Below are 14,599 nucleotides of genomic sequence, written 5' to 3'. Positions count from 1 at the left end.
AAAAAGAATGATGTGCAAGTTAAAGACTTCAAGTCTTTATGTTTTGTTTCAGGTTACAAGTCCCATATAGATTTATACTAAGTTCATCATCCTCACAGGGGGTGCCAGGTTCTTTGTGTTTCACGAGAGAAATCAGGCAGCTAACTGATGATGCTATTTCAAGCTGACCATACTCACTGTGCAGTCTTACAATAATCATGGTGACTTGACTGTACAGTGGCTGCAGGTGTTACATGTGTACATGTGATCAACATGTGTCCATGTTTTGCTGAGAATTAACCCTTAGAACACAGAACAATTAGGCTGTTGCTTTTTTATATGTTAAAACAGAAGAATCTGCAATATGGAGTGTCTTAGATCCTTTTTTTTTCAGCACAACCGATACAATCGGCAAACCGGCTCGCTGCCCCCTCACTGAGAGGATCGCAGAGGCACTCACAGAACTCGAGACTGTTCACTGTCCTCGCTCCCAAATGGTGGAACGATCTCCCCATCGACATCCGGACAGCTGAAAGCCTCCACATCTTCCGCCGCCGACTAAAAACACATTTCTTCCGACTCTACCTCGACTAAGACGACAACACACACACAAAAAAAACTTGTACATCGCCCTTATGACTAGCACTTCATAGTTTGATCTACTTGAAGCTCTTACTTACTTCTAGCTCTTATTTGTACCCAAATGTTTAAATGCACTTTTGTAAGTCGCTGTGGATAAAAGCGTCTGCTAAATGACATGTAATGTAATGTAATGTACAATTATTTCCATTTTCACCTACAATATAAACACGCCTGAGTAAAAAATAGCAAACAAAACATGCGATATAGAATTAATCATAACTTTGACACAACACATAATACAACAGAAAACACATTTTGTAAATCCTGAAGATGTGATCTATAAAAACACACATATAAGGAGTTGTGTTTTATTCCCACAGCAACTTACCAAGAGTGCACCTGTGGCACAGATCTGTGCTGTGTTCATACACTAATTCATACATATATACTATACATTTTAAACTGTTCAAATTGTTGTACTTCTATTAATAAACTGTCCTCAGCTGTGCTGTTCGTGAAACAGGAAGCACACAGAAGCACACAGAAAACAAGTCTGCACAGCAGCAAAGAGAACCTGATTTATTTTTTGGTCTGTTTTTCAGAGTCATTTATTTTTTGGTCTGTTTTTCGGAGTAATTTTTTTTCAGTTTTTTGTGCTAGTTTAGAGCGCATTTGAAACAATAAACGCAATAAACTTTCGATTTATAACAGCATGGAAGGCTTGTTTAGTTTAATCAAGTTTTAATTTGACCTGGGTTTAAGACACTGGGAGATAGTCCTGTCCTTAAGTCACATAGATGGTATTACCATTAGTTTGTCGACTTTACGCAGGCACCTGAGAACTTTGCAGTTGTTCAGAAAGAAAGCTCATTCAAATCTGTTAGACATAGCAATGTTTCTCCATGATCAGTTGGACAGATATGGCATACTCCACAGATTCAAGATGATGCATTTGAAATGCATTCAGGCTGGCTACGTGGACAAGAAGTGACATTCAGTCACTTTCAGGTTGGAGGTTCTTGTGAGAGTTCGCGATAATTCAGGAAAAAATTACTCAGAAACAACAAAAATTATAAAAAAGAAATCAAACCAAAAAATTGATCACTAACCCTTACCCTCTGAATTTGTTTACTGTAGAGCACAAGTCACAGGTCACAAGTGTCGGTCTTCATTCTGACAGTCATCCACCCTGCACTGCACCTCCTCTCCACCTGTGTCATGTCCTGTGTAGTCCTGAACGAACTCTTACTCGCCCTCAGCTGTGTCCTGAAGGCCTTGCAGAACATGAAGTAGATGAGTGGGTCCAAGCAGATGTTGAGAACAGACACCATGATGGTCAGCTCCTTCAGGTAGAAGAACAACTGGCTGCACATGAACTGCTTGCTCAGGAAGGCGTACGGGAGACGGACCAGGTGGTAAGGGATGAAGCAGACGCAGAATACGCTGACCAGTACCAGCATGTTCCTGCGTGACTTGGTGAGTTTCTTGGAGCTGGAGGAGGCTGGCTGTCTCTGCTGTGCCAGTGACAGCATGCGGCAGGTGCTATAGTAGAAGAAGACTAGGGAGAGGAGGATGAGCAGGAAGATAGTGGCGCAGATGATATGGATGATTTTGTAGAAAAGCTTGAGTTGTTTGCTCTGCAGGACATCGCAGCTCATTCCGAAGGGGACAGATGGGACTTCCTGGGTGAGCAATGACAACAGGGTGTAGGCACTCATCATGGTAATGAGGATAACCCAGGTTACTGTGGAGGTAACGTGAGCAGCTCGTACGGTCCGAAAGACAAGAGTCCCCCGAGGATTGACGATCTTTAGATATCTGGGGACAAGAGGAAAGTGTCAACATGTGATTCATATGAAAAACTGTCCACTCAACACATAGTGTTGTAGTCAAGACAACATTAGCCAGACCGGACTTGTACAGACACCAAGACCATGACAGGGCATATATCAACTGTCTCTATTTCACTTGTGGTTGCGTTCTGTTTACACATACGACACAGGACATTACAATTGAAATAAGTTAGCAGAATGTGCCATGACCAGGCTGCTGTGACCCCGCCCTCAGTGGTCTAACTGACCTGTTAGCCGCAATGTAGCCCATGAACAGGATGCTGGCATACATGTTGAGGTAAAACACCGGAGAACCAAAGTTGCAGTAGACCCAGTTGGAGTTGCTGGCATGGTTCAAGATACGTAGGGGAAGACAGAGACTGATCAGGAAGTCAGCAGCTGCCAGGTTCTTCAGGTATACAGTCACACTGCTGGTTTTCTGCTGCCGGGCTCTGCAGAAGTAAAAGTTAAGTATGATGCCATTTAGGAGCAAACCCACCTGCACAGAAAACAAAGACAGGGTGACACAAGGAAGGATAGAGTCAACTGTGCTGAGACAGAGGGACAGAGAGGAGTTTGTTCATCTGTGAGATTCACCAGAAACAGCAGAGAGTAGAAAACGATGGAGAGGATGTGGGCCACAGTATTGACCTTGTCGCAGTGTGTGGAGTTGCTGATGTTCATCTTGAACCTGAGGACTGGTTGAGGGAAAAGATAAGTCCAACCCCTCTAGCAATGTAAAAAAACAACTTTTGTTGCTGTTCAACTTTTCTCACACTTTTGAGTACGCATGGTGAATAAACTGCTGAATATACACTACTGGTCAAAAGTTTTAGAATACCCCAATCTTTCCATTTTTTTAATGAAATTCAAGCCATTCAATTCCACTGAATAGCTTGAAACGGTATAAAGGTAAGTGGGCACCCCTTGTGAACTGCTAGGTTAAAAAAAAAGGTAAGGTTACCCAAAACTGAAAAATAATATACATTTCAGAATGGCCTTTTTCAGGGAACAAGAAATGGGTTAACAACTTAGAGCTGTTCTGCAGCAATGGAGGTTGATCAAGCCTTGAAAGTTGGTGCTACCAATTCCTACAGGTGTTCCAACTTTTTTTAATTATTTACAACCACCTCTGTCTGCATAAAAGTAGTGTTGGAACACACTGTGGTACCATACCCTTGTGAGCATCATTTGAACAGTATTGTACTGCAGAAAGTAATGTGTTACCATAAAAATGGCAATTAACAATGGAAGAGAGACAGACCATCATAACACTTAAAAATGTAGGGCTTTCCTACAGAGTAATTGCGAAGAAAGTCAAGGTGTCAGTGAGTACAGTTTCCTTCACCATCAAAACACACTCAGAAACTGTGAGAAACTCTGACAGGAAGAGGTCACAAAGCCACCCTGAGGCACCCTGAACCAAAACGGCTACCACATACGTGTATATATATATACATATATATATATACACACCCCAGTGTATATCATACTTAATATAGAAGATGTGGTTGAAACTTTAGATTGGTCAGAAGAATGACTGGTTTAATAACAAGAAAATGATTATATATACGCACTTTTTTTGCCTGCCAAATCTTCTGTCCACACTCCAGTCCAGTAGTGGGTTGTTTGCCACCTGCTAATTACACCCCCACCAGAAGAAGAAGAAGAAGAAGAGCAAAATGTGCACCAAGAAGTAAGTGAAAAGACATTTCCCAGTCAATACAATCAATACTTCAGGACACACAGGGAGATTCCCTTTCAAAATTCAGGTCACAATGCAGCCACAGCTATGCCAGATAAAGCATTTTTTATCAGTGCTGACATTGTTGTGGATCCATGCATCAACATACCTCATCTCTGTGGTGAAGATACAGACTACAGATGGCTGACAATGCTCTCCTTTAACCATCTTTAGTTCACATGTGAGTCTACTGTGCATGTTCCAGCAAGACTAACTTATCAAATGTTTACAATCGTCATCAGCAGTCTGAGTTACAAACAGGAAATGAAGGTCTTCTCCATTTCTGGAGCAAAAATAATGAATGTTTTTTTTTTAGCTGTTTAGCTAGATTGAACCTCCATCATGAACATCAGGAACTGTTGGCCTCCTAGGTAATTCAAAGTCCGCCTCTAATTTATGTAGACAAGTATGCAGCTTTTGATATCTTAATCATAGATCGTCGTTTGTGTTTGTCAGTTTTCCTGCTCGATTTTATATATAGGACAGTGCTTCCTGTATGCGTCGGCCTCTGATCTCTGCAACCCCACACGCAGATTATGATTTGTAGATTGTAGAAAGTCCATCAACTGTGTGTCAGCCTGCAGCGCTCTATGGAGCTACTTCATTTTATTTGTCACACAGTTAGTCCTCAGTGGATCAGCCTCTGACTTCTCCCAAGGCCTCACAGAGCAGATGAAGCCTGTGATTCCTGTAACTTCTTCTCATGTTTAGATTAGTGCAGATACAGCCACTGAAAATTGTCTTCAGAGCCTCTTATTCTGATTCTTCAGAAAGGATTTTCCTTTGATGGTCAGTGTATGATTTTTGTAGAGCCTTGTTGAGCTTCTTATTTAAATTTTTTATTACTACACCCCACAGAGTGGGAAAGAAGTATTGTTTTTGGTAACAATGTCTGTGTGTGTGTGTGCTTCTGCACTTGCTTGCAATATGAACAACTGAAGCCATTTTGAACACACAACCTCCCGATCTGGAGTCAGATGCTTACAAAAATGTCATGGTTTAGTATGTCGTCCAAAATCGCTCCAACATGTGATAGTTTAATAATTACGAGGACAAACTTTTTGATCCTTTATCAATGAACGTATTTCATGTGATCCTCTGTCCCTGTTGGGAGTATCACCAGCGCTGAAGATAGTCCAGTGGACTGGACAAGGACGTTGCATCACTACTCAAAACATTGTGAGTTCAAATCCCACTGGAGGTATGTGTCTACCAATATGTGTGTGTCTATCTGGGTATTTCAAAAACAACAAAACCAAACTAAAAACTGTCAAAACCAAACTAAACAACTTACAAATACTCTTTGTCACGTTCCTGCGTTTGCGTCATTTCATGTCGGGCTCTGGGTTTCTCAACATAAAGCCTGAAGTGTCCTCTAGTTCCCAACTTTGGATCAACGATCAAATAATGTACAAAAGAAGTCGACTGGTTATAGTTACCTCTTCTTATAAATATTAATCATTTAAAACGACCTGAAAACTTGTGACAGAGATTAGCACCGTAAAATCTACTGTTACTCCTGACGCTTTAACTGTATTTTTACACTGTTATGTTGTTGAACACAGCAAATATACAGATGTTTGATTCAGATGAGTAAACAAACACAAACAATACCACCATATCACTCCTATGTCAGTTTAAAACATGCAATAATATACTAGAGACATCTTTAAGTTGTCATTCCTGCATTAGATTTGTTAATATTTTGATGTCATAATTCTCAATCATGTTTTAAATTACTTTAAAAATATGACACCAAAAATCAATATCTTTCAGAAAATAATTAGATTTTTTTCCTTGAATTATTCGCCGTTATACTTTAAATAATTATCGACTGTGACACTTACCTTTCTGCATGTCTGTCAGTCTGAATCTGTGATGGGAAAAAAACATTTTGACTTCCTCCTGCTGAGCAATGACACCAGTGACGTGGTTATGATAACTGTGAAGTGGTTTTGCAAGTCAAAACCAAACACAAGTTTTCATGTGAATAACATCACTGGAACTGTGGGCAGCTTTGTTTTCTCTGTGTCCCAAATTAGATGTAGCTTTATCTTTCATACAAAAACCACAGTAGTGTGTTACCCAGAAGGCTTCCTCAAACGAGTCTCAAAACGTCTTTACTTGCGGGCCACATGTAGTGGTTAGCACTCTTGCCTTGCAGCAAGAAGACCCGGGTGCGAGCCCCGATTTGAACAAGGGCCTCCGGGTTCTCCGGCTTCCTCCCACAGTCCAAAGACATGCAATGTGGGGATTAGGTAAATTGGACACCCTAAATTGGCCATAGGTGTGAGTGTGTGTCTCTATGTGTGTGTGGCCCTGCGATGGACTGAGAATAACTGATATACACGGCCCATTTTAAAGTTCATCATATAACTTGTTAGTAGATTTGTGTGTCCACTGCCATCCAGTGGCAACAATGTGCAAGTGTATTTAAACAGGGGTATACTTGCACATTGTGACCACCACTAGGCAATGTAGGATATCCAATAAATGAGCAAATTCTGTATCTACAGTATCTGGATTAGGTTTATCTACTTATCTGATATTGGGTCGTGGGTGTAACAGCTCTAGCAGAGAGCTCCAGACTTCCCTTTCACCTCATCCACCTGGTTAGATGATGGTCTAGCTCCCAGTTTGAGATGCTAGGAACACCTCCGCCCCGGTGGTGTCTTTACCAGGTGCCCAAACCACCTCAACTGCAGCTTTACTCCGAGTCCCGGATGGCTGAGTTTCTCACTCTAAACCCATGTGAGAAATCCCATTTCATCTGCTTCTACCCACGGTCTTGTTCTTGTTCTTTCAGTCACAACCCATCGCTCATGACCATAGGTGAGGGTAGGAATGAAGATCAACCATTAGATGCCTTTTGGCTGTGTTCCATTTTAGTCGCAATGCTGCGGCAGAGCGAACACAATCTTGCTCCCCCTCGAGATTGTATTGCAACCCCTCCTCACCATGGCTGTGTTCATGAATGTCACAAACAGGATTGGGACAAGGGACTGCCCTGGCGAAGGCCAACACTCACCAGAAAAACAAATCAGACTTACTGACGACTGTCCTGACACAACTCTTGCTTTGTGTGTACAGAGATTGGATGATCCTAAGAAGTGACCCCCTCACCCAGTTCTCCCAGAGCACCTCCCACAGAACATCTCTAACAACCCGGCCATACGCCTTCTCCAAATCCACAAAACACATGTGGACCAAAAATTGTACTCCCAGGCCCCCGTCCAGGATCCCTCCCAGAGTAAAGAGCTGATCAGGCCAGGACGGAATCCACATTAATCCTCTTCAATCGGAGGAGGAATCTGAGGTTCAATTAAGTTTATTTAAAATAGAAACAAAACATTTTTTTTCTTTGCATGAACTCTACTGTACAACTTCAACAGCTAAAAAACACAAACTTCTTCCCTGATTTTGTCAAAAAAAAAAATATATATATAACTGATGACAAGTCCCCCACTGGGCCAGTGTTTGATTTGTCCATCCTGGGCCACTGGACAAGAGCCAACTTCAGTGTAATAGTAGTAGTAATAACAATAATAATACTAATATCACTAATGATAACAATAGTTATATTAACAATTGTAAGGTATCCAAGTCTGCTTTTCACTGTAGGGGAAATACTAAATAAACAAAAAGACAGAAGAAATTAATAACAGAAAATAACAGAATGCTTGGGTTAATGGGATATGAAAAAAAGAGCTCATTCTCAGATGAAAACACAACAGATATTGTATGGGGTTTTTTCATACAGTCCCCTTAAATTCTACACACTGCACCTGTGTGGAGATGAAGCACCAAACAATAGGACTGTGGTAAGTTCATTTTTATTTTTACATGAGATTTAGCCCAACAATCAAACTTGACATTCTACTAGATGTGCCATTTGCTTTCTTTTTTTGCCAGGAGGGAGCAGCCATTATGTCATGATGTCATGATAAATGTGTGGTTCTGTTGGTGGTTTGTTTGAAAGAAAAACCTCAGGAGGGTCCTCTTGTTTTGCCTCTGTATGTTCCAATGACATTTACTGCACTAAACTTGTTCATTTTCATGTGAGGTCTCTATTCCAGGTAAAAATCAAGGTTGATTGTTCTGCAAAATCTTGCCTGAGATAAAATAAAATGAACAACAGTCAAATTGTTCAGTGCGTCATTTAAGCCTGAAGCAGTGGAGACAAAAGCAAATCATGTGATCTCTCTCAGCCACAAAACCAAACCAGCTGGCTGCAGAAAATGGCCACTACAGCGGCATGAGGCAGGAGAAGAAGTGGACACCACAGGTTTGATGCGCAGTCATCACTGTCCACTTTCACTTCCACATCAGCAAAGGTCAGACTGTGGCATCAGCCTCCCTTTCAACTTTTATTTTCCTCCTATTTTCATTGTTCCAATAAATAACACCGCCACACCCCCTTGCACAGTAAACTTCTAAACATTATAAACATAATTAAACATTCTATGTGTATACATTTTCCACATTTCTTGTGAACGATGCAGATATGGTACTTGATGGTGTTCTTTTTTATTTTTGGTAAATGTGAGTCAGATAAACGATGAAATTAACTTCCTGACAACTTCCTGTACCACTTTTGAAACGTTCACTGCTGACTTCTCCTCTTCACAGTAAGAAAACACTGTCAGCCCAAAGTCTGAATGTCTACACGTCGTAAAAGGACGAAGACATAAGCAATGACTGTGGTTAAAAACAAACTTGAATTTCCTTGTCTCTTCTCTCCTAAAGTTGCTGAGACCCTAGGTGGTGGTCAAGGACTTCCTCCTCTCTTGTTTCTTGTCTCCTCTCTCCTAAATGTTGCTCAGACTGTGGCCAGTGGTCAGGGATGGCCTCCTCTCTCCCCCCGGCAGTTTCTTCAGCAGTGACTCCCTGAACGTACGACACATCAGGACATAGATTATGGGGTCAAGGCAGACGTTGAGGGCAGACAGGAAGAGTGTCCCCTCCTTCAGCTGAAACAGCAGGAAGCGAGTGTACCAAGTGAAGCCCGATCCTGGCATCTGGCTTAGGGTGTATGGCACTCGGCAGACATGGTACGGCACAAAGCAGACAAAGAACACCACCAGGATGCTGAAGATGCTGCGGTTGGATTTACGGCAGACGTCGCTGTTGTTGCGCCTCACGCGGCGGTACGACTGGTAAACCCTGTGGGCGATGGAGGTGTAGCAGAAGGCAAGGACCACCAGTGTCACCCAGAACAGGGACACATTGAAGAGTGTAGACCACCGGTGCCACTGCACACCCAGTAGTGTCTTGAGCTTCATGCAGTGGCGGGAGTTCTCCTCATTGGCTGGTTGGCTGGTCAGCACAACGTTGGGCAGGACGCAGAGGAGGAGCAGGCTCCAGGTGAGGAACGCCAGCACCCGAGCAAACACAACACTCTGCAGGAGGTGCAGTGCAGACACGCCACCCAACCTGGACCTGCAGGAGGATGAGGAGGGCGAGGAGGTGTGACGGAAAATCTTGACATAGCGCTCAAGGCTGATGAGGCCCATGAAGACGATACCCACATACATTGAGGAGTAGAAGAGCACGGCACTGTAGCGACAGATGACCACATGGAGGCGCCAGCCTCCCAGACCCAGCTGAGTGGCCAGCTTGAAGGGGAAGGTGGCAAGCATGAGGAGGTCAGCCACCACCATGTTCTTCAGGTAGACCACCAGACCAGAGTCACTGGGCACTCTGAAGAAGATCCAGGCGGAAATGCCATTCAGGCACAGGCCCACAACACAGATCACAAAGTAAAGCGGAGGCAGCACCTGATGGGTAAAGACACTGCTGAAGTCTGATCGGTTGCTAGTCAGACGGGTGGAGTTAACGAAATCCATCCCTGGAAATACAAAACAGATGACACGTTCATAGATCCATGACATGTCGTATAAATATTATTTTTGTTTTGATATAAATAAAACTCTCAGTACCACAACCACAAGTATTCAACCATTAACTATAAAATCCAGCATGGCTGATATTAGTGTGAATACATCTTATACCAAGAAAAAGCAGTGGAAACTGAAAAATAATGATCACATACAGAAATCAAATAATTGAATTAGGCATAATGTATTATCACAACAAATACAAATTAAAGTTAATGGGAGTTCAGGCTCTGTTTTCTCTGGTCGGTTTTGACGATGGTTGCAGGTGTCGGTGAACGTGCAGTGCAGGAGCTAATGGTGTGACTCCACCTCAGTCATACAAATACGGTTTCTTCTGGTTTCAAAAAACAGAATGACAGTGAACACAATACAAACCTGGGGACGTCAAAGCAAGTTTAACAAAGCAGTCAGAGATGGCAGACTTCACCCCATTCACGCAACAAGCCTCTGGCAGCCTCTGCTGGTCATATTGGCAAGTGCAAGTTCGGAAACACAGACAGACAGACACACAGACTCACAGAGCAACTAAAAACAATACCTCACTGCCATTCCGTGGGGTGAAGTAATGACAGGTGACCTCATGGTGAGTTGGTGCTGAGTTTGTATACTGTACATATGTGGCAAAACTTAAGTATCCACTCACACGTCCATAAAGCAGTCTCTGTGTCCCTGTGAGTTGTGCTCTGCTCATTATTTCCCGTCTCTTCCCTGCAGGAGCCTTTTCTGTTCCTGACTTGTGTTTACAGTGAGGCACGTGCACAAAAATAAAACATCTGTTGACCTTTTTGTCCCGTTGTCCAAACACGCATACTTCCCTTCTGCTTGATTTATCCTTGTCCAACACACACTTAGGCTCCACCGTCCATGCTTAGACAAACAGGACATTTACAGTGACAGAGGAGGACACCACCGAGCAGTGTTTTTGTTTTCCCCCAACTCCACATTCCGCCCTGACCTAAACCTGTCTTGATCCTGAGCCGGTCAACTGTTTCCTCAGTTGTTTGAACCAGACGACATGGTGCAGTGCTCAACTGTCCTCATTTGAGTGCAATACATGAAAAATTATAAATGATAACACTGCACATGAAAGAGCTGTGAGTAAACAGGAAAACAACTGTGATTATAAACAGAGAAATTCTTCAGCTGCTTCCCAGAGTATAATATATATATATATATATATATATATACATATAAAAATATAATATGATATAATATAAACCATCATCAGATTACACACACACGGCTTTGTGCAATGTGTAATAATTACCAGTTAATCGTGAACTCTGAACCTTAACCACGATTCAAATATCAGTCCCAAATATAACCAGTTCCTCAAAAGTGAGGTTCTGCCTCAGTAGGAACAGGTGTTGGTCTCCATGACGACTAGTGCTCCTGATAAGAGTTGGAGGTAACACACACACACACAGACATATACAGCTAAAAACTGAACTTGGATGGTATGAACCTCGACAGACTTAATGTGCACTCACACTAAACACAAAGTTGTTTTTACATCAGAGTATCCATGTCATGTGACTGTAGTTTCTGGAGCATTTGTAAATACCAGTAAACACAACCAGTGACAAGGAATTTCAGGTTATCTGTAAACAGCGCGCACAGCTGCATTAACATTTTTAAAATGAAATCATAGCAGTGTAGATATATCTAGTATATCTAGATAGTTTAGTGCTTTAGTTGAATGTCTGTCATGATTTCTTTGTCCCTTGAACAGCATGTCACTCATTCACTCACTCATCTTCTACCACTTTATCCTCTACATGAGGGTCATGGGGGTTGCTGGTGCCATTCCCAGCTGACATAGGGCTAAAGGTGGGGTACACCCTGTACAGGGTGCCAGTCCATCACAGGGACACATAGAGACAAACAGCCATCCACTCTCACACTCACACCTACGGTCAATTTAGAGTGTCAAAGGATACTTATTGAGACTGATAGATACTTGAGTAAAAGTATCTTACCAGAAAATGACTTTGGCAGCAGTTGAAGTCATTTTTTTATAATATTACTTCAATAAAAGTCTTAAAGTGTATGACATTCATTGTACTTAAGTATCAAAAGTCATTTTCTGGTATAAAATGTACTTAAGTTTTAGAAGTAAAAGTATTGAAAAAGTGAGGAGTTAGGATTGAGCCATGGTGGCTCAGTGTTAGGGTGAGTTGTTTTTCACCCAGAAAGTTGTGGGTTCAATTCCTGGCTCAGCTAGTCTGTGTCCTTGAGCAAGACACTTGTTGAAACATGAGAATGGTCGACTCATTGAGACTAGAACAGCTCTATACAAATACAGAACATCACCAACTCTTCTACTTCTGATTTTGTTTGGTAGTAACGAGTAACAAAGATAGTTAGAGGAAATGTAGTGGAGTAAAAGTTGCTAGAAATATAAATAAAGTATAGATATATTTTATTTTCAGATTAATGTGTCAATTTAACAGATAGATTTATTTTATTAACGTTTCCTCCTGTGTTTGTAAATATCGCAGTGTTTCATCACGTACTTAATGTTTACTTCATAAAAACATTCAAAATATTTTGGCACAATGTTCATGTCGTTCTATAATAATAATAATAATAATAATAATAATTGAATGATACTGTAGCATGTGCTTAAAATTATTGAAATTGACTGTTCTGTATTCAACCATGTTTGGAGAAGTACAATCTAAATGAATGAATTTTCATATGACTGTTCAATACTCAGTAACTTCTCTGGTTTCCCTTTTCTTTTTGACTTCTTTTTACATTTTAATTCACTGTGACAGTTGAACATGAACCACTTGGCCTTCACTGACACATTTAAGATAAGTAAAAGTGACATAAAGAGGAGAGTTTACTCACCACATAAACAAGAAGATGTTCAGTCTGTTTCCATACAGTCGTCCTCTGGACCTCTAATAGGATGTGAGTGGAGTCAAGGGGCAGTTTAAAGCCTGAAAGATTCACTTCCTCCCCCCCTCTCTCTCTCTCTCTCTCTCTCATACTCATGCTGTGCTGACATGCTATAGTCCATCGTGTCCACAGTGTCTCTCTGTGTGATCATGTCAGTTTGTAGGAAACACAGTTCTGAGAACAGTTTTAAAATGAGTGACTGAGGGAAAGACAGGAAGACGAGATGTGTGAAGTAGAGCTGCAGTGAGGAGGTGGGTTTTTCTTGTGAGGAAGACCATGTGATGGAGACAAGCTGTGGTGACATGTCCCATATCTGTCCTGGGAATACCACAGGATCTCTCAGGAAGAGCTGGAAAACTTACACGGTGTCACCATGAGCTGACTGGAAAAGGGAGAGAAACTGATGGATGGATGAAAGGATGGATGGATGCATATCCACCTGTTCATCCACCGCAGACTGTTTGTCTCTCACCAGATAACAGGATGTATTTCAGACTTGTGGTCTCACTTTGTTCTTTACATTTTTAGCATCATGGCCCCTCCCCTCTCTCACACTTTCTTCCTCTCTGACTCTATTTAAGGAGAGTTCAGGTTATTTTCAGGTTGTTTGAGGATCTGACACAGTCACTGCTGTGAAAGCTCTGTCAACTTAAGTCTGCGTTATCTTCACAATATGTTCAGCACTTTTACTCACTGTTGGATGCTTTCCAACAGGAAGTATGAGTCACCAAAGTCAGAGAAATTCAGGACTTTTTCGCTCACTGGAGTTGTTGGTCCACTGCTGTGTCCATCATTTTGGCTCAACCTGTGGCTCTAGAGCCGCAGTTTGCAGACCCCTAGTTTAGGCTCAACGTGAGTGATGAGAAAGATAGCTGCACAATCCTGTGTGTGTGTGTGTGTGTGCATGTGCATGTGTGTGTGTGTGTGTGTGTGTGTGTGTGTGTGTGTGTGTGTTTGTGTGTGTGTGGAGGAGAATGGCAGGAAGTGGAATCCACTGAAGGAAGAGGAAGATTTCTGACACGAGAGGAGGAAGTGGAGCATCTCTGTTCTTCTGTGCTGAAACAACATCTGCACAGCTGCAGGACACAGTGTGGCTGCTGTTTGTCATGTTTTATTTATCACTTCCACTTAAAGATAACGCTGTAAAAGCTTTTACATTAAAACCAGAGAGAATGGGATTTATGAATGAAGGTTACGGATGATCTTAAAGGTTTACATGCTGAGGTTTGTCTGCATGAACACAAGGACAAATAACAACAACAATGTACTTCTTATTAGTGTGCACTGTGTAAAATAAAATGGTTGTTTATCACTTTCATAAAAATGTGATGTTCAAATGTAACACAGACCATATTGTGTAGTTTAATTCATTTGTTCATTTGATTATCAACATTTGTTTTTACTGATGAACGGTCATGCTCAAAATAGAAGAAGAAAAACTTAACATAATGACTTATTAAGTCAGAAATAATAATGCACATCACAAAAACATACAAAAAAATCTAGTATCTTGATTACTTAACCATTATTTTGAGATAGTAAGTCATTATTTTGAGTTGGTAAATTGTTTAGTATTATGTCATTTGGAGTAAATATTTTCTTTCATTCATACATCAATGAATAGCTATAAAATAGCTGTGCCACTTTCGAAAAGCTCA

The 14,599-nt window shown here is 41.5% G+C and overlaps 2 protein-coding genes across 2 annotated transcripts; both read right to left on the bottom strand.

The window, feature by feature from the left end:
• Nucleotides 1-1,199: 1,199 nt before the first annotated feature.
• Nucleotides 1,200-5,029, bottom strand: LOC122773167 (P2Y purinoceptor 14-like). The gene is made up of 4 exons (XM_044031611.1): nucleotides 3,971-5,029; nucleotides 2,991-3,091; nucleotides 2,642-2,892; nucleotides 1,200-2,379 (listed from the first exon to the last, which is right to left on the bottom strand). Exons 2-4 carry the CDS (start codon nucleotides 3,075-3,077, stop codon nucleotides 1,707-1,709), a joined length of 1,011 nt encoding a protein of 336 aa, XP_043887546.1. The 5' UTR covers nucleotides 3,078-3,091; nucleotides 3,971-5,029; the 3' UTR covers nucleotides 1,200-1,706.
• Nucleotides 5,030-7,455: 2,426 nt separating this feature from the next.
• On the bottom strand, nucleotides 7,456-12,948 carry LOC122773116 (P2Y purinoceptor 14). The gene is made up of 2 exons (XM_044031515.1): nucleotides 12,891-12,948; nucleotides 7,456-9,985 (listed from the first exon to the last, which is right to left on the bottom strand). The coding sequence occupies exon 2, from the start codon at nucleotides 9,981-9,983 to the stop codon at nucleotides 8,946-8,948; it is 1,038 nt and encodes a 345-aa protein (XP_043887450.1). The 5' UTR covers nucleotides 9,984-9,985; nucleotides 12,891-12,948; the 3' UTR covers nucleotides 7,456-8,945.
• Between the last annotated feature and the right edge of the window lie 1,651 nt (nucleotides 12,949-14,599).

The sequence above is a fragment of the Solea senegalensis genome, linkage group LG8 (genome assembly GCF_019176455.1).
Source record: "Solea senegalensis isolate Sse05_10M linkage group LG8, IFAPA_SoseM_1, whole genome shotgun sequence".
Lineage (NCBI taxonomy): Eukaryota > Metazoa > Chordata > Actinopteri > Pleuronectiformes > Soleidae > Solea > Solea senegalensis.
This window is presented reverse-complemented; position numbering and strand designations above follow the sequence as displayed.